General features: G+C 44.4%; 1 protein-coding gene across 1 annotated transcript; it reads right to left on the bottom strand.

Moving 5' to 3' along the window:
* Positions 1 to 634: 634 nt before the first annotated feature.
* Positions 635 to 26,333, bottom strand: RNASEH1 (ribonuclease H1). Its single transcript, XM_038772130.1, has 8 exons — positions 25,916 to 26,333; positions 21,608 to 21,723; positions 15,765 to 15,914; positions 15,395 to 15,494; positions 13,890 to 13,944; positions 12,884 to 12,968; positions 7,065 to 7,189; positions 635 to 3,325 (listed from the first exon to the last, which is right to left on the bottom strand). The coding sequence occupies exons 1-8, from the start codon at positions 25,963 to 25,965 to the stop codon at positions 3,233 to 3,235; spliced, it is 774 nt and encodes a 257-aa protein (XP_038628058.1). The 5' UTR covers positions 25,966 to 26,333; the 3' UTR covers positions 635 to 3,232.

Here is a 26,333-nt window from a genome sequence, read left to right as displayed (position 1 = left end):
CTATAGATAGATATGTAGATAGATAGATAGATAGATAGATAGATAGATAGATAGATGATAGATAAGGCAGCGTGGCTCAGTGGAAAGAGCCCAGGCTTGGGAGCCAGGGGATGTTGCTGACTTGTACTTCCCAAGCGCTTAGTACAGTGCTCTGCACACAGTTAGCACTCAATAAATACGATTGAATGAATGAATGAATACGACTGAATGAATGAATGAATGTGGGTTCTAATCCCAGCTCTGCCACTTTCATTCATTCATTCATTCATTCATTCATTCATTCATTTCATTCATTCCTCATCTGTAAAACGGGGGTGAAGACTGTGAGCCCCACGTGGGACAACACGATTACCTTGTATCCACCCCGGTGCTTAGAACAGTGCTTGGCACTTAGTAACCGCTTAACAAACACCATCATTATTATAATTATTATATCTGATGTACGTATCTAGTATTTTTTACCTTCAACCCCTATTCTACCTCTAAACTCATTCATTCATTCAATCGTATTTATTGAGCGCTTACTGTGTGCAGAGCACTGTACTAAGCGCTTGGGAAGTACAAGCTGGCGACATATAGAGACGGTCCCTGCCCAACACAGGGCTCACAGTCTAGAATCACACATCGAGTTCGGCAAAACGGAAATTTCACTTTATTTTTTAAAAGGGAACCGGGAGTTACGTAGAAGACGGATGTAGTTATGAAAGGGGGAAAGTCCAATCGGTGCGAGATCCAAGCCGGCCCCTAAAAGTTGCTAAAGGAAAGCTAGAGCAAAATCCACAAAGGAAAAAAGCCGATCGATAATAATAGCGACATTCCGAACGAGCGCCTTCATCCTATACCGAAATTTCAGAGAGGATTTTCACGACATCTGCCCACTTGGGCCAATCTATTGAAAACCCTCCGCGATGCGTTATACGACCGGTTCGTGTTTCCGAGTTTTACGCTCGGTGTGTTTTACTCCTAGTCGCTAAAGGAAAGTTAGAGCAAAATCCACAAAGGAAAAAAGCGATCGATAATAATAGCGACGTTCCGAACAAGCGCCTTCATCCTGTACTGAAATTTCAGAGAGGATTTTCAAGACATCTGCCCACTTGGGCCAATCTATTGAAAACTCTTCGCGATGCGTTACACAACCGGGTTGCGTTTCCGAGTTTTACGCTCGGTGTGTTTTACTCCTAGTCGCTAAAGGAAAGCTAGAGCAAAATCCACAAAGGAAAAAAGCGATCGATAAGAATAGCGACGTTCCGAACGAGTGCCTTCATCCTATACCGAAATTTCAGGGAAGATTTTCACGACATCTGCCCACTTGGGCCAATCTACTGAAAACCCTCCGCGATGCGTTATACGACTGGTTCGTGTTTCCGAGTTTTACGCTCGGTGTGTTTTACTCCTAGTTGCTAAAGGAAAACTAGAGCAAAATCCACAAAGGAAAAAAGCGATCGATAATAATAGCGACGTTCCGAGCGAGCACCTTCATCCTATACCGAAATTTCAGGGAGGATTTTCACGACATCCGCCCACCTGGGCCAATCTATTGAAAACTCTCCGCGATGCGTTATACGACCGGTTCGTGTTTCCGAGTTTTACGCTCGGCGTTTTACTCCTAGTCGCTAAAGGAAAGCTAGAGCAAAATCCACAAAGGAAAAAAGCGATCGATAATAATAGCGACGTTCCGAACAAGCGCCTTCATCCTGTACTGAAATTTCAGAGAGGATTTTCAAGACATCTGCCCACTTGGGCCAATCTATTGAAAACTCTTCGCGATGCGTTACACAACCGGGTTGTGTTTCCGAGTTTTACGCTCGGTGTGTTTTACTCCTAGTCGCTAAAGGAAAGCTAGAGCAAAATCCACAAAGGAAAAAAGCGATCGATAAGAATAGCGACGTTCCGAACGAGTGCCTTCATCCTATACCGAAATTTCAGGGAAGATTTTCACGACATCTGCCCAATTGGGCCAATCTACTGAAAACCCTCCGCGATGCGTTATACGACCGGTTCGTGTTTCCGAGTTTTACGCTCGGTGTGTTTTACTCCTAGTTGCTAAAGGAAAACTAGAGCAAAATCCACAAAGGAAAAAAGCGATAGATAATAATAGCGGCGTTCCGAACGAGCGCCTTCATCCTATACCGAAATTTCAGGGAGGATTTTCACGACATCTGCCCACCTGGGCCAATCTATTGAAAACTCTCCGCGATGCGTTATACGACCGGGTCGTGGTCCCGAGTTTTACGCTCGGTGTTTTACTCCTAGTCGCTAAAGGAAAGCTAGAGCAAAATCCACAAAGGAAAAAAGCGATCGATAATAATAGCGACGTTCCGAACGGGCGCCTTCATCCCATACCGAAATTTCAGAGAGGATTTTCACGACATCCGCCCACCTGGGCCAATCTATTGAAAACTCTCCGCGATGCGTTATACGACCGGGTCGTGTTTCCGAGTTTTACGCTCGGTGTTTTACTCCTAGTCGCTAAAGGAAAACTAGAGCAAAATCCACAAAGGAAAAAAGCGATAGATAATAATAGCGGCGTTCCGAACGAGCGCCTTCATCCTATACCGAAATTTCAGGGAGGATTTTCACGACATCTGCCCACCTGGGCCAATCTATTGAAAACTCTCCGCGATGCGTTATACGACCGGGTCGTGTTTCCGAGTTTTACGCTCGGTGTTTTACTCCTAGCTGGCGGGCGGTTTCAGCTCCCCCCGTCTCCTATCGGAAGGCGGATTGCGGTTTCGTCCCTCGCCCACGCAATCCCTCGCATCCGGCTCTCACGACGACTTTCTTTCCGGCGGGAAACCGCCGACTTCCACGTTTTCCGAGAGCGAGCGGGATTTGCCTCGGAGGGAAAAAGAAAAAGATGCAACTCCTCTGCACGCAAAACAATCCTGTTCGCTGATTGACTTCGGGAATTTCGGTGGGCTTAAAATTCCTTCTTCGCTCTAAGGATCCGTACAGGTGGGCCGCCTAATATTTATCTCACTTACGAACGCAGATCTCAACGGGACGAACGGGAAAACGAACCGTTCCAAAGGACGTGTTGGACTCGTCTCAAGCCCAAATTGAATACGGGTCTGAATCGTGTTTGGCTCTCAAGCTCAAACTGAATAAGGGTCCGTACTGTGGCCGACGGAGAGGAAAAATAAATCCCATCTGTCCGCGGATGTCCGTTCTGCTTCCGACGCGGATTGGAAACGGGAGCGCCGTCGGGGCTCTCCCGGGAGGCCGGGAAACGCTACGCTGAGTCGTCCGCTTTCCTAGCTCCTTCTCTCGCGAGCCTGTCGGCTTCTTCGTTGCCGACGAATCCCGCGTGGCCAGGGATGTGCATCTGTGGGAGGGAAAGGGATGACGGAATCCGTCTTCGGAGCCTCGCCCGTCAAACCACGCCGAAGCTCGGAATTGGGTTCCGAGCCCCCTTCCACCATCATCATCATCAATCGTATTTATTGAGCGCTTACCATGTGCAGACGACGAAAGGCCAGCGAGTGAGGGCAGATTCTACTTCTTTTATTTTGTTAATACGTTTTGTTTTGTCGTCCGTCTCCCCCTTTTAGACTGTAAACCCGCTGCTGGGTAGGGACCGTCTCTATACGTTGCCAACTTGTACTTCCCAAGCGCTTAGTCCAGTGCTCTGCACACAGTAAGCGCCCAATAAGTACGATTGAATGAATGAATGATAAGATTCGAGTACAATTCGCCGGATTAGGACGCTCGCTCTAGTTTCCATTTCCGATAACTGGGGGAGGAGTCTTCAACTTGTACTTCCCAAAGCGCTTAATACAGTGCTCTGCACATGGTAAGGGCTCAATAAATACGATTGATAGACTGAATGAATGATAAGATTCGAGCACAATTCGCCGGATTAGGACGCTCGCTCTATTTTCCATTTCCGATAACAGGGGGAGGAGTCTTCAACTTGTACTTCCCAAAGCGCTTAGTACAGTGCTCTGCACACAGTAAGCGCTCAATAAATACGATTGATTGATTGAATGAATGAATGATAAGATTCGAGCACAATTCGCCGGATTAGGACGCTCGCTCTAGTTTCCATTTCCGATAACAGGGGGAGGAGTCTTCAACTTGTACTTCCCAAAGCGCTTAGTACAGTGCTCTGCACACAGTAAGCGCTCAATAAATACGATTGATTGATTGAATGAATGAATGATAAGATTCGAGCACAATTCACCGGATTAGGACGCTCGCTCTAGTTTCCATTTCCGATAACAGGGGGAGGAGTCTTCAACTTGTACTTCCCAAAGCGCTTAGTACAGTGCTCTGCACACGGTAAGCGCTCAATAAATACGATTTATTGATCGACTGGTTGATGAAGAGGCCCTGGAGATGTTTTGTTTGTACTGGCTCAGCACTTACTGTGGGTAAAATACACACAGGTAGGAATTCATAATCGCGGCATGTTCCCTCATCTGTAAAATGGGGATTAAGACTGTGAGCCCCGTTTGGGACAACCTCATCACCTTGTATCCCCCCCACCAGCACTTAGAACAGTGCTTCGCACATAGTAAGCGCTTAACAAATGCCATCATTATTATTATTATTATGTGATAAGCGCTTATTGGGTGCCGGACGCTGGGGTAGACACCCGCCCCAAAGTCAGCTGTGTGAGTTTGGGCAAGTCACTTCGCTTCTCTGGGCCTCAGTTCCCTCATCTGGAAAATGGGGATGAAGACTGGGAGCCCCACGTGGGACAACCTCATCACCTTGTATCCCCCGCCGCGTTTAGAACAGTGCTTGGCACAGAGTAAGTGCTTAACAAATGCCATCATTATTATTATTATTATTATTATTATTATTATTATTACAAGCCCACGTGGGGCTCGCAGTCTTAAAGTCTGACAGCGCCAAGTCCTAGATGTGGCCTCTGTCCCTTGGGAGGCTCCCTCTCCATCCCCCCCCCCCCCCCGCCTTACCTCCTTCCCCTCCCCACAGCACCTGTATATATGTACATATGTTTGTATGGATTTATTACTCTATTTATTTTATTTGTACATATTTATTCTATTTATTTTATTTTGTTAATATGTTTTGTTTCATTCTCTGTCTCCCCCTTCTTGACTGTGAGCCCACTGTTGGGTAGGGACCGTTTCTCTATGCTGCCAACTTGGACTTCCCAAGCGCTTAGTACAGTGCTCTGCACACAGTAAGCGCTCAATAAATACAATTGAGTGAACTACTACTCTATTTTTTTACTTTGTTAATATGTTTGGTTTTGTTGTCTGTCTCCCCCTTCTAGACTGTGAGCCCACTGTTGGGTAGGGACCGTCTATGTTGCCAACTTGGACTTCCCAAGCGCTTAGTACAGTGCTCTGCACACAGTAAGCGCTCAATAAATACGATTGAATGAATTACTATTCTATTTATTTTACTTTGTTAATATGTTTTGTTTTGTTGTCTGTCTCCCCCTTCTAGACTGTGAGCCCACTGTTGGGTAGGGACTGTCTCTATATGTTGCCAATTTGTACTTCCCAAGCACTTAGTACAGTGCTCTGCACACAGTAAGCGCTCAATAAATACGATTGGATGAATGAATGAAATACCATCATTCTTTTTTATTTCTTCATCTGTAAGATGAGGGATTCAATATCTGTTAGACCGTGAGCCCCATGATGGGACAGGGACCGCCTTAAATCCACCCCAGTGTTTAGTCTAGCGCTTGGCACAGAATCTCTTAAAAAAATTATAATTATAATATTTGATATAATCTTGATAATGATAATCAAGACACGAGCTTGGGAGTCAGAGGTCGTGGGTTCTAATCCCGGCTCCACCGCTTCTCAGCTGTGTGACCTTGGGCAAGTTGCTTGACTTTCCCCATTTCTATAACCGGCTCCAAGAACAGAAAACAATAGGGAGCGATTTGAACGTTTGCGACTCATTTCACTTGATGTGATGGAATTTAAAAGCGGTAAACTAAAAAAATAAACCCTCACGCTATTACAACTGAACACATTAAGGCAAATACGAAGGTGGTGCTGAAAGGTGAATGGCAATCTGTGGTTCTTTAGACATGCTTGCAGGCCAAGTCAATGAGTTGTTAGACCTGTGGAGATCTTTTTCTGACCATCTGGAGACTAAAGAGAAATAAAAGCTTTAAAGGTTGATTGCCTGGAGAACTGGGAGAGTTCTCATGGTCACATAGTTTATGGCCCTGCCCACTCCCCAGGAGTCTTCTTCCTCTTTATTCCTCTAGTAACCTCCACTCCTGTTTCCTAAACCACGGAGGGAGTTGTGGCCAGAGATTCCTGATCACGAGCACACTCCAAAAAGGTGTTTCAAAGAAAAATGTTAAAAGAAACAACCAAATGAAGTTTTAAAATGAATAGTCTTAGTTAACGGACAACCTCCTTCTCCCCCCTCCCCTGCCAAAAACCCTGTCCTTGTCTTGGTGTCTTTTAGACTGTGAGTCCACTGTTGGGTAGGGACTGTATATGTTGCCAACTTCCCAAGCGCTTAGTACAGTGCTCTGCACATAGTAAGCGCTCAATAAATACGATTGATTGACTTCTCTGTGTCTCAGTTGATGATGATGGCATTCGTTAAGCGCTTGCTCTGTGCGAAGCATTGTCCTAAGCGGTGAGGGGGGGGGATACAAGGTGATCAGGTTGTCCCACGCGGGGCTCACAGTCGTCATCCCCATTTTACAGATGAGGGGACGGAGGCACGGGGAAGTGAAGTGACTTGCCCAGGGTCACACAACGGACAGGTGGCGGAGCCAGGATTTGAACCCATGACCGCTGACTCCAAAGCCCAGGCTCTTTCCATTCATTCATGTATTCATTCAGTCGTATTTATTGAGCGCTTACTGTGTGCAGAGCACTGTACTAAGCGCTTGGGAAGGACAAGTTGGCAACATATAGAGACGGTCCCTACCCAACAGTGGGCTCACAGTCTAAAAGGAGGATTAAAACTGTGAGCCCCCCGTGGGACAACCTGATTCACTCGTATCTATCCCGGCGCTTAGAACAGTCGGCGCTCAACAAACACCGTCATCATCATCATTATTATTATTATATAAAATGAAATTGGAGAACAACAAGCCCCTCACTTACCCACTGAATATCCATTCCCCGCGTGAGCTCGTCTAGCTTTATGAAGTCGTCTTTGTTGATGACGTCCTTCCCCGTGCTGGTCTTCCAACCGTTTTTCTTCCAGCCTTTAACCCAGCTGGTAATGCCTGAAGCGGAAGACACGCAATTCCCTGACTTCTCCGGGCGGAGCTGGGACAACGGCATCTTCGGGAATGTCTAAGTCTGGGTTTGGGCGTCCTCATCCCCGCGGCCTGGCCAAGGATTTTTAGGGAAGCCTCCTTCGCCGAACCCTCCCGCTCGGTGCCAGAGAATTCGCGGGAAATGCAATATGGTCCGGAAGGAGAGTAAGCGCTAGACGCCTATTAGGGGTCGCCTTGTATGTTAATATTATTATATCGTACTCTCCCAAGTGCTTAGTACAGTGCTCTGCACACTGTAAGGGCTCAATAAATGGAGGGGACCGCCTTACATCTACCCCAGTGTTTAGTGCGTAGCACATTAATCTCTTAAAAATATCATAATTATCATCCTCGAGACACCAGCTTGGGAGTCATAATCATCATCATCAATCGTATTTATTGAGCGCTTACTATGTGCAGAGCACTGTACTAAGCACTTGGGAAGTACAAATTGGCAACATATAGAGACAGTCCCTACCCAACAGTGGGCTCACAGTCTAAAAGGGGGAGACAGAGAACAAAACCAAACATACTAACGAAATAAAATAAATAGGATAGATATGTACAAATAAAATAAATAAATAAATAAATAAATAGAGTAATAAATAAATAGAGTAATAGAGTCAGAGGTCGTGGGTTCTAATCCCGGCTCCACCACTTCTCAGCTGTGACACGTTGGGCAAGTTGCTTGACTTCTCTGCGCCTCAGTTGGTTAAGACTGTGAGCCCACTGTTGGGTTGGGACTGTCTCTATGTTGCCAATTGGTACTTCCCAAGCGCTTAGTACAGTGCTCTGCACACAGTAAGCGCTCAGTAAATACAATTGATGATGATGATGATGATGATGGCATTTGTTAAGCGCTTACTATGTGCCAAGCACTGTTCATAGAGCTGGGGGGGATACAAGCGCTTAGTACAGTGCAAGCGCTTAGTACAGTGCTCTGCACACTAAGCGCTCAATAAATATGATTGATGATGATGATGATGATACAAGGTGGGGCGTACGGTCTTCATCCCCATTTTACAGATGAGAGGACGGTCCCAATAAATAAATAATTGTACTTGTGAAGCGCTCACTCTGTGCCAAGCGCTGTTCCAAGCACTGAGGTAGATACAACTGAATCAGGTTGGCCATGGTAGAACGATTGACTGACTGACTTTCTGCTTTGCTTCTAAGAAGGAATATTTAAATCCCATGCCCAAAGTCATTTATCAATAGTATTCAATCAATCAATCAATCAATCGTATTTATTGAGCGCTTACTGTGTGCAGAACACTGTACTAAGCGCTTGGGAAGTACAAGTTGGCAACATATAGAGACGGTCCCTACCCAACATTGGGCTCACCATTCTCCCCCTTCTCATCCCCCCCCGGCCTTACCTCCTTCCCCTCCCCACAGCACCTGTATATATGTATATATGTCTGTATGTATTTATTACTCTATTTATTTTACTTGTACATATCTATTCATTTTATTTTGTTAGTATGTTTGGTTTTGTTGTCTGTCTCCCCCTTCTAGACTGTGAGCCTGCTGTTGGGTAGGGACCGTCTCTATACGTTGCCAACTTGGACTTCCCAAGCGCTTAGTCCAGTGCTCTGCACACAGTAAGCGCTCAATAAATACAACTGACTGAATGAATGAATGTATATATGTTTGTACGGATTTATTACTCCATTTATTTATTTATTTGTACATATCTATTCTATTTATTTTATTTTGTTAATATGTTTTGTTTCATTGTGTGTCTCCCCCTTCTAGACTGTGATCCCGTTGTTGGGTAGCGACCGTCTCTATATGTTGCCGACTTGGACTTCCCAAGCGCTTAGTCCAGTGCTCTGCACACTAAGTGCTCAATAAATATGACCGACTGACTGACTGAATGTATATATGTTTGTATGTATTTATTACTCCATTTATTTATTTATTTTATTTGTACATATTTATTCTATTTATTTTATTTTGTTAATATATTTTGTTTTGTCGTCTGTCTCCCCCTTCTAGACTGTGAGTTGGGTAGGGACCGTCTCTATATGTTGCCGACTTGGACTTCCCAAGCGCTTAGTCCAGTGCTCTGCACACAGTAAGCGCTCAATAAATACGATTGAATAGTAATAATAATAACGATGACGACAGTATTTAAGCACTTCCTATGTGCCGAGCACTGTTCTGAGCACTGAGGCAGATAGAAGGTAATCAGGTTTGTCCCACGTGGGGCCCACCGTCTTCATCCTCGTTTTACAGAGGAGGTCACTGAGGCCCAGAGAAGTGAAGTGACTCGTCCAAGGTCACACAGCAGACAGGTGGCGGAGCCGGGATTAGAACCCACGACCTCTGACTCCCAAGCCCGGGCTCTTTCCGCTAAGCCACGCTGCTTCTCAAGTAGGTGGGCCATGAGTTCTCCTTCTTGGCTCCCTCCCTTTCCTTCGCCTCCCCAGCAGGTCTGAGCGTGGTTTCCTTAGAGCCGCCGACGGGTTGATGGCAAAGATTCGTTCCTTCAATCGTACTTATTGAGCGCTTACTGTGTGCAGAGCACTGGACTATGTGGCTCAGTGGAAAAGAGCACAGGCTTTAGACTCAGAGGTCATGGGTTCAAATCCCGGCTCTGCCAATTGCCAGCTGGGTGACTTTGGGCAAGTCACTTCTCTGTGCTTCAGTTACCTAATCTGTAAAACGGGGATTAAAACTGTGAGCCCCCCGTGGGACAACCTGATCATCTTGTAACGTTCCCAGTGCTTAGAACAGTGCTTTGCACATAGTAAGCGCTTAATAAATGCCATTATTATTATTATTATTATTATTATTACTAAGCGCTTGGAAAGTACAATTCAGCAGTAAAGAGAAACAATCCCTGCCCACACAGGGCTTCTATCTAGTTTCCCCTCCTCCCCCTCCCCATCCCCCCCACCTTACCTCCTTCCCCTCCCCACAGCACCTCTATATATGTTTGTACGGATTTATTACCCTCTTTCTTTATTTTACTCGTACATATTTATTCTATTGATTTTATTTTGTTAATCTGTTTTGTTTTGTTGTCTGTCTCCCCTTTGTTAGACTGTGAGCCCGCTGTTGGGTAGGGACCGTCTCTAGATGTTGCCGACTTGGGCTTCCCAAGCGCTTAGTACAGCGCTCTGCACACAGTAAGCGCTCAATAAATACGACTGAACGAATGAATGAATGGATATATGTTTGTACGTATTTATCACTCTATTTATTTCATTTGGACATATTTATTCTATTTATTTTATTTTGTTAATCTGTTTTGTTGTCTGTCTCCCCCTTCTAGACTGTGAGCCCGCCGTTGGGTAGGGACCGTCTCTCTATGTTGCCAACTTGGACTTCCCAAGTGCTTAGTACAGCGCTCTGCACACAGTAAGCGTCAATAAATACGACTGAATGAATGTATATATGTTTGTACGTATAGATGTTACAACCCGATCACCTTGTAACCTGTTATTACTAAGCGCTCAATAAATACACCCGACTTGACTGACTGACTGAACTAATTCCTTCCGAGCTCAGAGAAGACGCACCGGTGTTTTCCACGCGTCGGACCACTGCAGCCCACCGACCCACCATAATAATAATAATAATAATAATGGCATTTATTAAGCGCTTACTATGTGCAAAGCACTGTTCTAAGCGCTGGGGGAGGTTACAAGGTGATCAGGTTGTCCCACAGGGGGCTCACAGTCTTCATCCCCATTTTCCAGATGAGGGAACTGAGGCCCAGAGAAGTGAAGTGACCTGCCCAAAGTCACCCAGCTGCCAAGTGGCGGAGCCGGGATTTGAACCCGTGACCTCTGCCTCCAAAGCCCGGGCTCTTTCCACTGAGCCACGCGCCGCGTTCGGCTCACGTCCGACCCCTGGTTCTGGAAGGTGGCGACAAGAGGGTGATGGGGCGTGGGGCTCTCCCAAGCGCTCAGCGCAGTGCTCCGCACGCGGCGAGCGCTCGATCAATCCGATCGAATGCATGATTACCTTGCATCTGCCTCAGTGCTCAGAACAGTGCTTGGCACATAGGAAGTGCTTAAATAGTGTCATCATCGTTATTATTATTACTATTCAATTGTATTTATTGGGTGCTTGCTGTGTGCAGAGCACTGGACTAAGCGCTTGGGAAGTCCAAGTTGGCAACGTATAGAGACGGTCCCTACCCAACTCACAGTCTAGAAGGGGGAGACAGACGACAAAACAAAACATATTAACAAAATAAAATAAATAGAATAAATATGCACAAATAAAATAAATAAATGGAGGAGTAATAAATACGTACAAACATATATACATTCATTCATTCAGTCAGTCGTATTTATTGAGCGCTTACTGTGTGCAGAGCACTGGACTAAGCGCTTGGGAAGTCCAAGTTGGCAACGTATAGAGACGGTCCCTACCCAACTCACAGTCTAGAAGGGGGAGACAGACGACAAAACAAAACATATTAACAAAATAAAATAAATAGAATAAATATGCACAAATAAAATAAATAGAGGAGTAATAAATACGTACAAACATATACATTCATTCAGTCAGTCGTATTTATTGAGCGCTTACTGTGTGCAGAGCACTGTACTAAGCGCTTGGGAAGTCCAAGTTGGCAACGTATAGAGGCGGTCCCTACCCAACAGCGGGCTCACAGTCTAGGAGGGGGAGACAGACGACAAAACAAAACATATTAACAAAATAAAATAAATAGAATAAATATGTACAAATAAAATAAATAAATGGAGGAGTAATAAATACGTACAAACATATATACATTCATTCATTCAGTCAGTCGCATTTATTGAGCTCTTACTGTGTGCAGAGCACTGTACTAAGCGCTTGGGAAGTCCAAGTCGGCAACATCTAGAGACGGTCCCTACCCAACAGCGGGCTCACAGTCTAGAAGGGGGAGACAGACAATGAAACAAAACATATTAACAAAAGGGTACTATTTGGGGGTACTTCCCAGGTGCTTAGCACAGTGCTCTACACACAGTAAGCGCTCAACAAATACGACTGAATGACAGCACCTGTATATATGTATATATGTTTGTACATATTTATTACTCTATTTATTTTACTTGTACATATCTATTCCATTTATTTTATTTTGTTAGTATGTTTGGTTTTGTTCTCTGTCTCCCCTTTTAGACTGTGAGCCCGCTGTTGGGTAGGGACCGTCACTAGATGTTGCCAACTTGTCCTTCCCAAGCGCTTAGTACAGTGCTCTGCACACAATAAGCGCTCAATAAATACGATTGATTGATTCCCAAGCGCTTAGTACAGTGCTCTGCACACAGTAAGCGCTCAATAAATACAATTGATTGATTGATTGAAGAAAGGATGGCCGCTCGGTAGTCGGCCTGGCCAGTGACCCTGATTCACCCCGGGCCCTGGGACTCCCCGGGATTGGACACGGGAATATCGGTCCCAACGCCGCCGGATATTCCCTCCCTCCCTCCCCGAGTCTCCTGAAATTCGTTCGTTCGATCGTATTTACTGAGCGCTTACCGTGTGCCGGGCAAATAAGGCTGTGAGCCCGATGTTGGGTAGGGACTGTCTCTATATGTTGCCAATTTGTACTTCCCAAGCGCTTAGTACAGTGCTCTGCACATAGTAAGCGCTCAATAAATACGATTGATGATGATGATGATGATGAATAAGGCCGCCGAGACTCACCGTTTATGGTAAACATGCTGTCCGTGTACAGAACCAGTTTCTCGATGTTCTGATTCTTCGCCTGCTCGATTGCCTTGCAGGCTGCCTTTAAAGAAACATTTTCACACTCTCGGAAAAGGTTCGCTTCCCAAAATCCGCGCCGTTTTAGTGACGGGGCTACCATTTCTCTTTCTCCGGGCTGATGCGGGGGAAGTCGCTTCCCTTCCTAAATGCGGAGGAGCCGGTGCTCTGTGGAAAGAGGCTGTGGGTTCTAATCCCGGCTCCGCCGCTCGTCCGCCGCGTGACTTTGGATAAGTCACTTCACCGGGCCTCGGTGACCTCATCTGGAAAATGGGGACGAAGGCCGTGAGCCCCAGCTGGGACAACCTGATCACCTTGGAATAATAATAATAATAATAACGACGGCATTTATTAAGCGCTTACTAGGTGCCAAGCACTGTTCTAAGCGCTGGGGAGGTTAACAAGGTGATCAGTCTGTCCCACGGGGGGCTTCACCCCCATTTTCCAGATGAGGTCACTGAGGCCCAGAGAAGTGACTTGCCCGCAGTCACACAGCTGGTAAGTGGTGGAGCCGGGATTTGAACCCATGACCTCCGACTCCAAAGCCCGGGCTCTTTCCACTGAGCCGCGCTGCTTCTCCTCCCCACTGCTTAGAACAGTGCATTGCACATAGTAAGCGCTTAACAAATACCATCATTATTATTATTATTATTATTATTCACAAGCAACAAACGGGCACAAGGGAGGATTTTCTACCAAAACGGTGGTTATTCACCCATCAATCAATCAATCAATCGTATTTATTGAGCGCTTACTGTGTGCAGAGCAGTGATGCCCCAACCCCAAAGTCGTCTATTCCGCGGGCTGTGATAGGTGAGCTACCCAAACATGATCGAAACACCCCTTTCGGCCCCTCCTGAGAGGAAAACCGACAATGAATAAGGACACGCGGTTTGTTTTTTGTTTTTTCACAAAACAGGACGAAATGGAACGGTCTCCGACTTACGTGTATCTCCGCTCTCTGATTTGTCTGCCGTCCGGGAAGCCTGTCTCCGACATTTCTATTTTAAAGATCATCGAGAGCCAGCCTTTAGATCTCCACAAAGCACCACGACAAAGGATAAGACTTTTCAATTCGGAGGGAGAGGATAAACTAGGCACCCAATTCATTCATTCATCCGTTCGATCGTATTTATTGAGCGCTGACTGTGTGCGGGGCGCTGGACTAAGCGCTCGGGAAGTCCAAGTTGGCAACATCTAGAGGCGGTCCCTACCCGACAGCGGGCTCACAGTCTAGAATGAAAAAGAGAAGCAGCGCGACCCACTGTGCTTAGAGCCCGGGCCTGGGAATCAGAAGGACCCGGATTCTAATCCCGACTCCACCACTTTTCTGCTGTGTGGCCTTGGGCAAGTCGCTTCACTTCTCTGGGCCTCGGTTCCCTCATCTGTAAAATGGGGATGAAGACTGTGAGCCCCCCGTGGGACAACCTGATCACCCTGTAACCTCCCCAGCGCTTAGACCAGTGCTTGGCACCTAGTAAGCGTGTAATAAATGCCATTATTATTATTATTATTATTATTAGCAGAAGCGGCGTGGCTCAGTGGAAAGAGCCCGGGCTTTGGAGTCACAGGCCATGGGTTCGAATCCCAGCTCCACCACATGTCTGCTGTGTGACCTTGGGCAAGTCACTTCACTTCTCTGAGCCTCAGTGACCTCATCTGTAAAATGGGATTAAGACTGTGAGCCCCTGGGACAACCTGATCACTTTATCCCCCCCAGCGCTTAGAACAGTGCTTTGCACATAGTAAGCGCTTAACAAATGCCAACATTATTATTATTATTATTATTGAGAAGCAGCGTGGCTCAGTGGAAAGAGCCCGGGCTTTGGAGCCAGAGGTCGTGGGTTCAAACCCCGGCTCCGCCGCTTGTCAGCTGGGTGACTTTGGGCAAGTCACTTCACTTCTCTGGGCCTCAGTTCCCTCATCTGTAAAATGGGGATTAATCAATCAATCAATTGTATTTATTGAGCGCTTACTGTGTGCAGAGCACTGGACTAAGCGCTTGGGGAGTACAAGTTGGCAACATATAGAGACGGTCCCTACCCAACAGTGGGCTCACAGTCTAAGAGGATGAAGACTGTGAGCCCCCCGTGGGGCAACCTGATCACCTTGTGACCTCCCCAGCATCATCATCATCATCAATCGCATTTATTGAGCGCTTACTGTGTGCAGAGCACTGTACTAAGCGCTTGGGGAGTACAAGTTGGCAACATACAGAGACGGTCCCTACCCAACAGTGGGCTCACGGTCTAAGAGGATGAAGACTGTGAGCCCCCCGTGGGGCAACCTGATCACCTTGTGACCTCCCCAGCGCTTAGAACAGTGCTTTGCACGTAGTAAGCGCTTAATAAATGTCATTATTATTATTATTATTATTATTAAAAGGAGCCCCGGACTTGGAGAGGATGGCCCAGGCCCCAGAGGAGCCCCCGTCGGTCGCCCAGAACTCACAGAGGATGGCCGGGCCCCCAGTAGATCCCGATGCCCGCCCGGGCCCGTCTCCGCCCGTTACTGGAGCAGCAGCCATCCGTGTAAACGACGGCAGACTCGCCTGGCAAAGAGAAAGACGACAACTCTCGGTCACTGCACCAAAACCAATAATCGGCGCTACTTCGCCTGGCAAAGAGAAAGACGACAACTCTCGGTCATTGTGCCAAAACCAATAATCGGCGCTACTTCGCAAAGAGAAAGACGACGACTCTCGGTCATTGCGCCAAAACCAATAATCGGTGCTACTTCCCGGGGGCCGTCCCGGGCGCGGAGAGCGCGGCGGAGGGGAAAAATACACAAAATGACCCCGAAAAGTCCTTCCTCTACCGACCCATGTAAATGAACTTGTCTCTGCCGAGCAGAGGCTCGGGGCTCGGCTCGGGCTTGACGTGTTTCGAAGGGGGCTCGTCTTCGTCCGAGGCCGACTCCCGCTTTCTCTTCTCCGCCGGCTCTTCTTCCCTCTCGCGGTTGCTTTCCTGACCTGAGAAATACAAAACAAACCCAAGGAATCCCACTCGTCACGGAGCGATGAGGACTCCAAATGAGCGGTCATTCATTCATTCGTTCAATCGTATTTATTGAGCGCTTACTGTGTGCAGAGCACTGGACTAAGCGCTGGGGAAGTCCAAGTTGGCAACATACAGAGATGGTCCCTACCCAACAGTGAGCTCACAGTCTTGAAGGGGGAGACAGAGAACAAAACAAAACATATTAACAGAATAAAATGTACAAGTAAAATAAATCAATAGAGTAACAGAGTAATTTATTTACTCTAAATATATATAATTTAATTTATTAAATTTGTTAATAAAACATAACATAAATATAATACATAATGTAATAAACATAATATAATAATATAATGAATATAATATAATAAATAACATAGAATATAATAGATAAATATAATAAAATAATATAAATTTATTTATATTATAATTTAAATATATATGTATACAATTTAATAAGTAGAGTCACATTTCGAACCATCAAGGAACTTAATCAAGATCAACCGGGGCACGGCGTGACTTTCCCGGTTCACGTCAAGATGAGAAGCAGTGCGGGGCCTGGGAATCAGAAGGGCCTGGGTTCTAATCCCGGCTCTGCCGCATCTCTGCTGTATGACCTTGGGCCAGTCATTCATTCATTCATTCATTCAATCGTATTTATTGAGCGCTTACTGCCTGCAGAGCACTGGACTAAGCGCTTCAGTCACTTCGCTTCTCTGGGCCTCAGCGGCCTCGTCCGTAAAATGGGGATGAAGACTGTGAGCCCCACGTGGGACAGGGACTGGGTCCAACCCGATTAATCCGCATCGTTTAGACTGTGAGCCCACTGTTGGGTAGCGACCGTCTCTATATGTTGCCAAGTTGGACTTCCCAAGCGCTTAGTCCAGTGCTCTGCACACAGTAAGCGCTCAATAAATACGATTGATGATGATGATCTAGCGGGCCCGGCCTCTTTCCGCTAGGCCACACTATGCTCTGCTTCCCATGCCCAGGCTCTTTCCACTATGCCATAATGATAATAATTACGGAATTTCTTGAGCATTTGTTAAGCGCTCACTATGGGCCAAGCCCCGTTCCAAGAGCTGGGGGAGATACAAGGTAGCCAAGTTTGTCGCACGTGGGGCTCACAGCCTTAATCCCCATTTTCCAGACGAGGTCACTGAGGCACCGAGAAGTGAAGCTTCCCTTTATATATGTATATATGTTTGTACATATTTATTACTCTATTTAATTATTTATTTTATTTGTACATATCTATTCTATTTATTTTATTTTGTTAGTATGGTTGGTTTTGTTCTCTGTCTCCCCCTTTTAGACTGTGAACCCACTGTTGGGTAGGGACTGTCTCTAGATGTTGCCAATTTGTACTTCCCAAGCGCTTAATACAGTGCTCTGCACACAGTAAGCGCTCAATAAATACGATTGATGATGATGATGATGTATATATGTTTGTACATATTTATTACTCTATTTATTTATTTTACTTGTACATATCTATTCTATTTATTTTATTTTGTTAGTATGTTTGGTTTTGTTCTCTGTCTCCCCCTTTTAGACTGTGAGCCCACTGTTGGGTAGGGACTGTCTCTAGATGTTGCCAATTTGTACTTCCCAAGCGCTTAGTACAGTGCTCTGCACATAGTAAGCGCTCAATAAATACGATTGATGATGATGATGATGCATATGTTTGTACATATTTATTACTCTATTTATTTATTTATTTATTTTACTTGTACATATCTATTCTATTTATTTTATTTTGTTAGTATGTTTGGTTTTGTTCTCTGTCTCCCCCTTTTAGACCGTGAGCCCACTGTTGGGTAGGGACCGTCTCTATATGTTGCCAATTTGTACTTCCCAAGCGCTTAGTCCAGTGCTCTGCACACAGTAAGCGCTCAATAAATACGATTGATGATGATGATGATGAAGCGACTTGCCCGAAGTCACCCAGCTGATAAGCGGCGGAGCCGGGATTAGAACCCAGGACCTCTGATTCCCAAGCCCGGGCTCTTTCCACTGAGCCACGCTGCTTCTCTAGTTCATGCTGCTTTATTTTTAATCTATTTAATGGTACGTGTTAAACTCTTACTATGTGTTTGTTTTAAGCGCTGGGGTAGATACAAGGTAATGATGTTGGACACACTCCTGGTCCCACATGGGGCTCACAGAGGGGAGAGAAAAGTCCCAATGTTTTGCACACAGTAAGTGCTCGATAAATTTCGACAATGAATGAATGCCCTGATCAGTGAATACATATATGAGATCATAGTGCACCTGTATATATGTTTGTACATATTTATTACTCTATTTATTTTACTTGTACATATCTATTGTATTTATTTTATTTTGTTAGTACGTTTGGTTTTGTTCTCCGTCTCCCCCTTTCAGACTGTGAGCCCATTGTTGGGTAGGGACTGTCTCTCTATGTTGCCAATTTGTACTTCCCAAGCGCTTAGTCCAGTGCTCTGCACATAGTAGGCGCTCAATAAATACGATTGATGATGATGAAGATGATGATGAATAATAAAAATAGTAATGACGATGGTATTTGTTAAGCACTTGCTATGAGCCAAGCGCCGTTCTAAGCGCCGGGGGAGATACAAGGTGATCAGGTTGTCCCCCGTGGGGCTCGCAGTCTTCATCCCCATTTTTTTTTTACAGATGAGGGAACCGAGGCCCAGAGAAGTGAAGCGGCTGGCCCAAGGTCCCACGGCAGACAAGTGGCGGGGTCAGGATTAGAACCCACGACCTTGCATTCAAGACTGTGAGCCCGCTGTCGGGTAGGGACTGTCTCTATGTGTTGTCGACTTGTACTTCCCAAGCGCTTAGTGCAGTGCTCTGCACACAGGAAGCGCTCAATAAATACAACTGATTGATTGATTGAGCGCTTACTGTGTGCAGAGCACTGCACTAAGCGCTTGGACCTCAGACTGAGCCCCCTCCTTCCCCTCCCCATCCCCCCCCGCCTTACCTCCTTCCCCTCCCCACAGCACCTGGATATATGTACATATGTTTGTACATATTTATTTTATTTTATTTGTACATATTTATTCCATTTATTTTATATATGTATATATGTTTGTACATATTTATTACTCTATTTATTTATTTATTTATTTTACTTGTACATATCTATTCTATTTTATTTTGTTAGTATGTTTGGTTTTGTATTTATTTTATTTGCACATATTTGTACATATTTATTCCATTTATTGTATATATGTTTGTACAGATTTATTACTCTATTCATTTATTTATTTTACTTGTACCTATCTATTCTATTTATTTTATTTGGTTAGTATGCTTGGTTCTGTTCTCTGTCTCCCCCTTCTAGACTGTGAGCCCACTGTTGGGTAGGGACCGTCTCTATATGTTGCCAATTTGTACTTCCCAAGCGTTTAGTACGGTGCTCTGCACACAGGAAGCGTTCAATAAATACAACTGATTGATTGATTGAGCGCTTACTGTGTGCAGAGCACTGGACTGAGCGCTTGGACCTCAGACTGAGCCCCCTCCTTCCCCTCCCCATCCCCCCCCCGCCTTACCTCCTTCCCCTCCCCACTGCACCTGGATATATGTACATATGTTTGTACGTATTTATTTTATTTTATTTGTACATATTTATTCCATTTATTTTATATATGTATATATGTTTGTACATATTTATTACTCTATTTTACTTGTACATATCTATTCTATTTATTTTATTTTGTTAGTATGTTTGGCTTTGTATTTATTTTATTTCTACATATTTGTACATATTTATTCCATTTATTGTATATACGTATATATGTTTGTACATATTTATTACTCTATTTATTTATTTATTTTACTTGTACCTATCTATTCTATTTATTTTATTTGGTTAGTATGCTTGGTTCTGTTCTCTGTCTCCCCCTTCTAGACTGTGAGCCCACTGTTGGATAGGGACCGTCTCTATATGTTGCCAATTTGTACTTCCCAAGCGTTTAGTACGGTGCTCTGCACACAGGAAGCATTCAATAAATACAACTGATTGATTGATTGAGCGCTTACTGTGTGCAGAGCACTGGACTGAGCGCTTGGACCTCAGACTGAGCCCCCTCCTTCCCCTCCCCATCCCCCCCCGCCTTACCTCCTTCCCCTCCCCACTGCACCTGGATATATGTACATATGTTTGTACGTATTTATTTTATTTTATTTGCACATATTTATTCCATTTATTTTATATATGTATATATGTTTGTACATATTTATTACTCTATTTTACTTGTACATATCTATTCTATTTATTTTATTTTGTTAGTATGTTTGGCTTTGTATTTATTTTATTTCTACATATTTGTACATATTTATTCCATTTATTGTATATACGTATATATGTTTGTACAGATTTATTACTCTATTTATTTATTTATTTTACTTGTACCTACCTATTCTATTGATTTTATTTGGCTAGTATGCTTGGTTCTGTTCTCTGTCTCCCCCTTCTAGACTGTGAGCCCACTGGTGGGTAGGGACTGCCTCTATATGTTGCCAGCTTGTACTTCCCAAGCGCTTAGTACAGTGCTCTGCACGCAGTAAGCGCTCAATACGATATTGATTGATTGACCTCAGACTGAGCCCCCTCCTTCCCCTCCCCATCCCCTCTGCCTTACCTCCTTCCCCTCCCCACAGCTCCTGTATATATGTTTGTACATATTTATTACTCTATTTATTTATTTTACTTGTACCTATCAATTCTATTTATTTTATTTGGTTAGTATGTTTGGTTTTGTTCTCTGTCTCCCCCTTTTCGACTGTGAGCCCACTGTTGGGTAGGGACTGTCTCTACATGTTGCCAATTTGTACTTCCCAAGCGCTTAGTACAGTGCAGTAAGCGCTCAATAAATACGATTGATTGATTGATTGACCTCAGACTGAGCCCCCCCAGACTGAGCCCCCGCCTTACCTCCTTCCCCTCCCCACAGCACCTGGATATATGTACATATGTTTGTACGTATTTATTTTATTTCTACCTATTTATTCCATTTATTTTATTTTGTTAATACGTTCTGTTTTGTCGTCTGCCTCCCCCTTCTAGACTGGGAGCCCGCCGTCGGGTAGGGACCGTCTCTAGATGTTGCCAACTTCCCAAGCGCTTAGTCCAGTGCTCTGCACACAGCAAGCGCTCAATAAATACGACTGGATGAATGAACGAACCTCAGACCCCCAAGCCCGGGTTCCTGCCGCCAGGCCCCCGCGGTTTCGTGAATCGGGCCAATTAAGGGACCGGGGCCGAGCCGGCCGAGAAGGGAGGCCTCGCCTCGGACCGATCGTAACGATAATAATCATAACGATAATAATCAGAAAGCAGCGTGGCTCAGTGGGAAGAGCCCGGGCTTTGGAGTCAGGGGTCATGGGTTCGAATCCCGGCCCCGCCACATGTCTGCTGTGTGACCTCGGGCAGGTCACTTAACTTCTCTGAGCCTCAGTTCCCTCATCTGTAAAATGGGGATGAAGACTGTGAGCCCCACGTGGGACAACCTGATCACTTTGTATCCCCCCAAGCGCTTAGAACAGTGCTTTGCACGTAGTAAGCGCTTAACAAATGCCAACATTATTATTATTATTAATCACGGTACTAGCTGAGCGCTTACTTTGTGCCGAGCGCTGTTGTAAGCACCGAGCGGCTAGATATAAATACCTGACGGATCGGAAGGGCCGGCCCTTCCGCGGACAAATTCCCAGGCCTCCTCCTCCGTGCCGAACTTCTTGAACCGGGCGGCGGGAAAACGGTCCACCTGCTCTTTACACTCATTCCTGAAACAGAAAATATGTGTACACATTTACTATTTATTTTGTTGACGACGTGCCTGGAGCTATCGTTCGATTTATTCTGACGGTTTGGACCCGTCTACCTGCTTTGTTTTATCATCCATCTCCCCCTTCTAGAACGAGAGCCTGTTACCGAGTTGGGACCGTCTCTCTACGCGGCCGACTTGTCCTTCCCAAGCGCTTAGTACGGTGCTCTGCACACAGGAAGCGCTCAATAAATACCACTGAAAGAATGAATGAATAATAATGACGGTTTTTCCAACCCGTTGACCGTAGGGATAAAAGGCGTTCAACAGAAATTCGCCCTGCGGGAGGGGGAAGGCAGATCCGGACAGCAGGACGACATCCAGAATGGCTAACACATAAAAGCAGAAATGCTTAACGATGAAAGGACTATAATTCTATTTAATAATGATACTGATGGTATTTGCTAAGCGTTCACTATGTGCCAAGCACTGTTCTAAGCGCTGAGGTAATGATAATAAAAAAGTTGTTTAAGCGCTCACTATGTGCCGACCACTGTTCTAAGTGCTGAGGTCATAATACTAATGATGGTATTTGTTAAGCGCTCACTATGTGCCGGGCACTGTTCTAAGCGCTGAGGTATTAATAATAATAATGGTATTAAGGGCTCACTATGTGCCGGGCACTGTTCTAAGTGCTGAGGTATTAATAATAATGGTATTTGTTAAGCGCTCACTATGTGCCCAGCACTGTTCTAAATGCTGAGGTATTAATAATAATAATAATGGCATTTGTTAAGCACTCACTATGTGCCAGGCACTGTTCTAAGTCCTGAGGTATTAATAATAATAATAATGGTATTTGTTAAGCGCTCACTATGTGCCGGGCACTGTTCTAAACGCTGAGGTATTAATAATAATAATGGTATTTGTTAAGCGCTCACTATGTGCCAGGCACTGTTCTAAACGCTGAGGTATTATTAATAATAATAATAATGGTATTTGTTAAGCGCTCACTATGTGCCGGGCACTGTTCTAAGTGCTGAGGTATTAATAATAATAATGGTATTTGTTAAGCGCTCACTATGTGCTGGGCACTGTTCTAAGTGCTGTGGTATTATTAATAATAATAATGGTATTTGTTAAGCGCTCACTATGTGCCGGGCACTGTTCTAAGCGCTGAGGGATTAATAATAATAATAATGGTATTTGTTAAGGGCTATGTGCCAGGCACTGTTCTAAACGCTGAGGTATTAATAATAATAATGGTATTAAGGGCTCACTATGTGCCGGGCACTGTTCTAAGTGCTGAGGTATTAATAATAATAATAATAATGGCATTTGTTAAGCGCTCACTATGTGCCGGGCACTGTTCTAAGTGCTGAAGTATTAATAATAATAATAATGGTATTTGTTAAGCGCTATGTGCCGGGCACTGTTCTAAACGCTGAGGTATTAATAATAATAATAATGGTATTTGTTAAGCGCTCACTATGTGCCGAGCACTGTTCTAAGCGCTGAGGTATTAATAATAATAATGGTATTTGTTAAGTGCTCACTATGTGCCGGGCACTGTTCTAAATGCTGAGGTATTAATAATAATAATAATGGTATTTGTTAAGCACTCACTATGTGCAGGGCACTGTTCTAAGTGCTGAGGTATTATTAATAATAATAATAATAATAATGGTATTTGTTAAGCGCTCACTATGTGCCGGGCACTGTTCTAAGCGCTGAGGTATTAATAATAATAATGGTATTAAGGGCTCACTATGTGCCAGGCACTGTTCTAAGCGCTGAGGTATTAATAATAATAATAATAATAATGGTATTTGTTAAGCGCTCACTATGTGCCGAGCACTGTTCTAAGCGCTGAGGTATTAATAATAATAATGGTATTTGTTAAGTGCTCACTATGTGCCGGGCACTGTTCTAAATGCTGAGGTATTAATAATAATAATAATGGTATTTGTTAAGCACTCACTATGTGCAGGGCACTGTTCTAAGTGCTGAGGTATTATTAATAATAATAATAATAATAATGGTATTTGTTAAGCGCTCACTATGTGCCGGGCACTGTTCTAAGCGCTGAGGTATTAATAATAATAATGGTATTAAGGGCTCACTATGTGCCAGGCACTGTTCTAAGCGCTGAGGTATTAATAATAATAATAATAATAATGGTATTTGTTAAGCGCTCACTATGTGCCGGGCACTGTTCTAAGCGCTGAGGTATTAATAATGATAATAATAATAATGGTATTTGTTAAGCGCTCACTATGTGCCGGGCACTGTTCTAAGCGCTGAGGTAGTAATAATAATAATGGTATTAAGGGCTCACTATGTGCCAAGCACTGTTCTAAACGCTGAGGTATTAATAATAATAATAATGGCATTTGTTAAGCGCTCACTATGTGCCAGGGACTGTTCTAAGTGCTGAGGTATTAATAATAATAATAATAATAATAATAATGGTATTTGTTAAGCGCTATGTGCTGGGCACTGTTCTAAGTGCTGAGGTATTAATAATAATAATAATGGTATTTGTTAAGCGCTCACTATGTGCCGGGAACTGTTCTAAGTGCTGAGGTATTAATAATAATAATAACAATAATGGTATTTGTTAAGTGCTCACTATGTGCCGGGCACTGTTCTAAATGCTGAGGTATTAATAATAATAATAATGGCATTTGTTAAGCGCTCACTATGTGCCGGGCACTGTTCTAAGCGCTGAGGTAGTAATAATAATAATGGTATTAAGGGCTCACTATGTGCCAAGCACTGTTCTAAACGCTGAGGTATTAATAATAATAATAATAATGGCATTTGTTAAGCGCTCACTATGTGCCAGGGACTGTTCTAAGTGCTGAGGTATTAATAATAATAATAATAATAATAATAATAATGGTATTTGTTAAGCGCTATGTGCTGGGCACTGTTCTAAGTGCTGAGGTATTAATAATAATAATAATGGTATTTGTTAAGCGCTCACTATGTGCCGGGAACTGTTCTAAGTGCTGAGGTATTAATAATAATAATAACAATAATGGTATTTGTTAAGTGCTCACTATGTGCCGGGCACTGTTCTAAATGCTGAGGTATTAATAATAATAATAATGGCATTTGTTAAGCGCTCACTATGTGCCGGGCACTGTTCTAAACGCTGAGGTATTAATAATGATAATAATAATAATAATGGCATTTGTTAAGCGCTCACTATGTGCCGGGCACTGTTCTAAGCGCTGAGGTATTAATAATAATAATAATAATAATAATAATAATGGTATTTGTTAAGCGTTCACTATGGGCCGGGCACTGTTCTAAGCGCTGAGGTATTAATAATAATAATGGTATTAAGGGCTCACTATGTGCCAGGCACTGTTCTAAGCGCTGAGGTATTATTATTATTAATAATAATAATAATAATAATAACAATGGTATTTGTTAAGCGCTCACTATGTGCCGGGCACTGTTCTAAGCGCTGAGGTATTAATAATAATAATAATGGTATTTGTTAAGCGCTCACTATGTGCCGGGCACTGTTCTAAATGCTGAGGTATTAATAATAATAATAATAATAATGGCATTTGTTAAGCGCTCACTATGTGCCGGGCACCGTTCTAAGTGCTGAGGTATTAATAATAATAATAATAATAATAATGGTATTTGTTAAGCGCTATGTGCTGGGCACTATTCTAAGTGCTGAGGTATTAATAATAATAATAATAATAATGGTATTTGTTAAGCGCTCACTATGTGCCAGGCACTGTTCTAAGCGCTGAGGTATTAATAATAATAATGGTATTAAGGGCTCACTATGTGCCAGGCACTGTTCTAAGCGCTGAGGTATTAATAATAATAATAATAATAATGGTATTTGTTAAGCGCTCACTATGTGCCCGGCACTGTTCTAAGCGCTGAGGTCATAACAGTAATAATCAAGGTGTTTGTTAAGCGCTCACTATGTGCTGGGCACTGTTCTAAACGCTGAGGTATTAATAATAATGATAATAATAATAATAATAATAATGAAAATGGTATTTGTGAAGTGCTCCCTGTGCCAATTGCTGTTCTAAGTGCTGAGATTGTGATAATACTAATAATGGCGGCGTCTGTGAAGCGCTTACTATGTGCCAAACACTGTTCTAAGCGCTGAAGTCGGGGGTCACGGGAGGTCAGGGGTCAGGGGTCAAAGGGGGGGGGTGAGGACGGACCAGGTGAGGTAGACGCCGGGCCGGCGGCCACGACGGACGCCGTAAAACATGGAACGGAGCCACCCGCCGCCGGGACCGGAGTCGGAGCGGCCGGAAGACCCGGAACCGGAGTCGGAGGAAGGGCCGGAGCCGGAGGAAGACCCGGAGCCGGAGTCCGAGCAGGAGCTGAGGCTGCAATAGGAGCGGGAGCCGGAACTGGATCCCGGACGGGAGTCGGAAGAGCCGGAGGAAGACCCGGAACTGGAGCCCGAGGAAGGACCGGAGCTGGGGTCGGAGCCGGAGCTAAGGCAGCGATAGGAGCGGGAGCCGGAACTGGATCCCGGACGGGAGTCGGAAGAGCCGGGGGAAGACCCGGAACTGGATCCGGAGCCGGCGCTGAGGCTGCTGCAGTAAGAGCCGGAGCCGGAGGAAGGGCCGG

Source organism: Tachyglossus aculeatus, chromosome X1, assembly GCF_015852505.1.
Source record: "Tachyglossus aculeatus isolate mTacAcu1 chromosome X1, mTacAcu1.pri, whole genome shotgun sequence".
NCBI lineage: Eukaryota > Metazoa > Chordata > Mammalia > Monotremata > Tachyglossidae > Tachyglossus > Tachyglossus aculeatus.
This window is presented reverse-complemented; position numbering and strand designations above follow the sequence as displayed.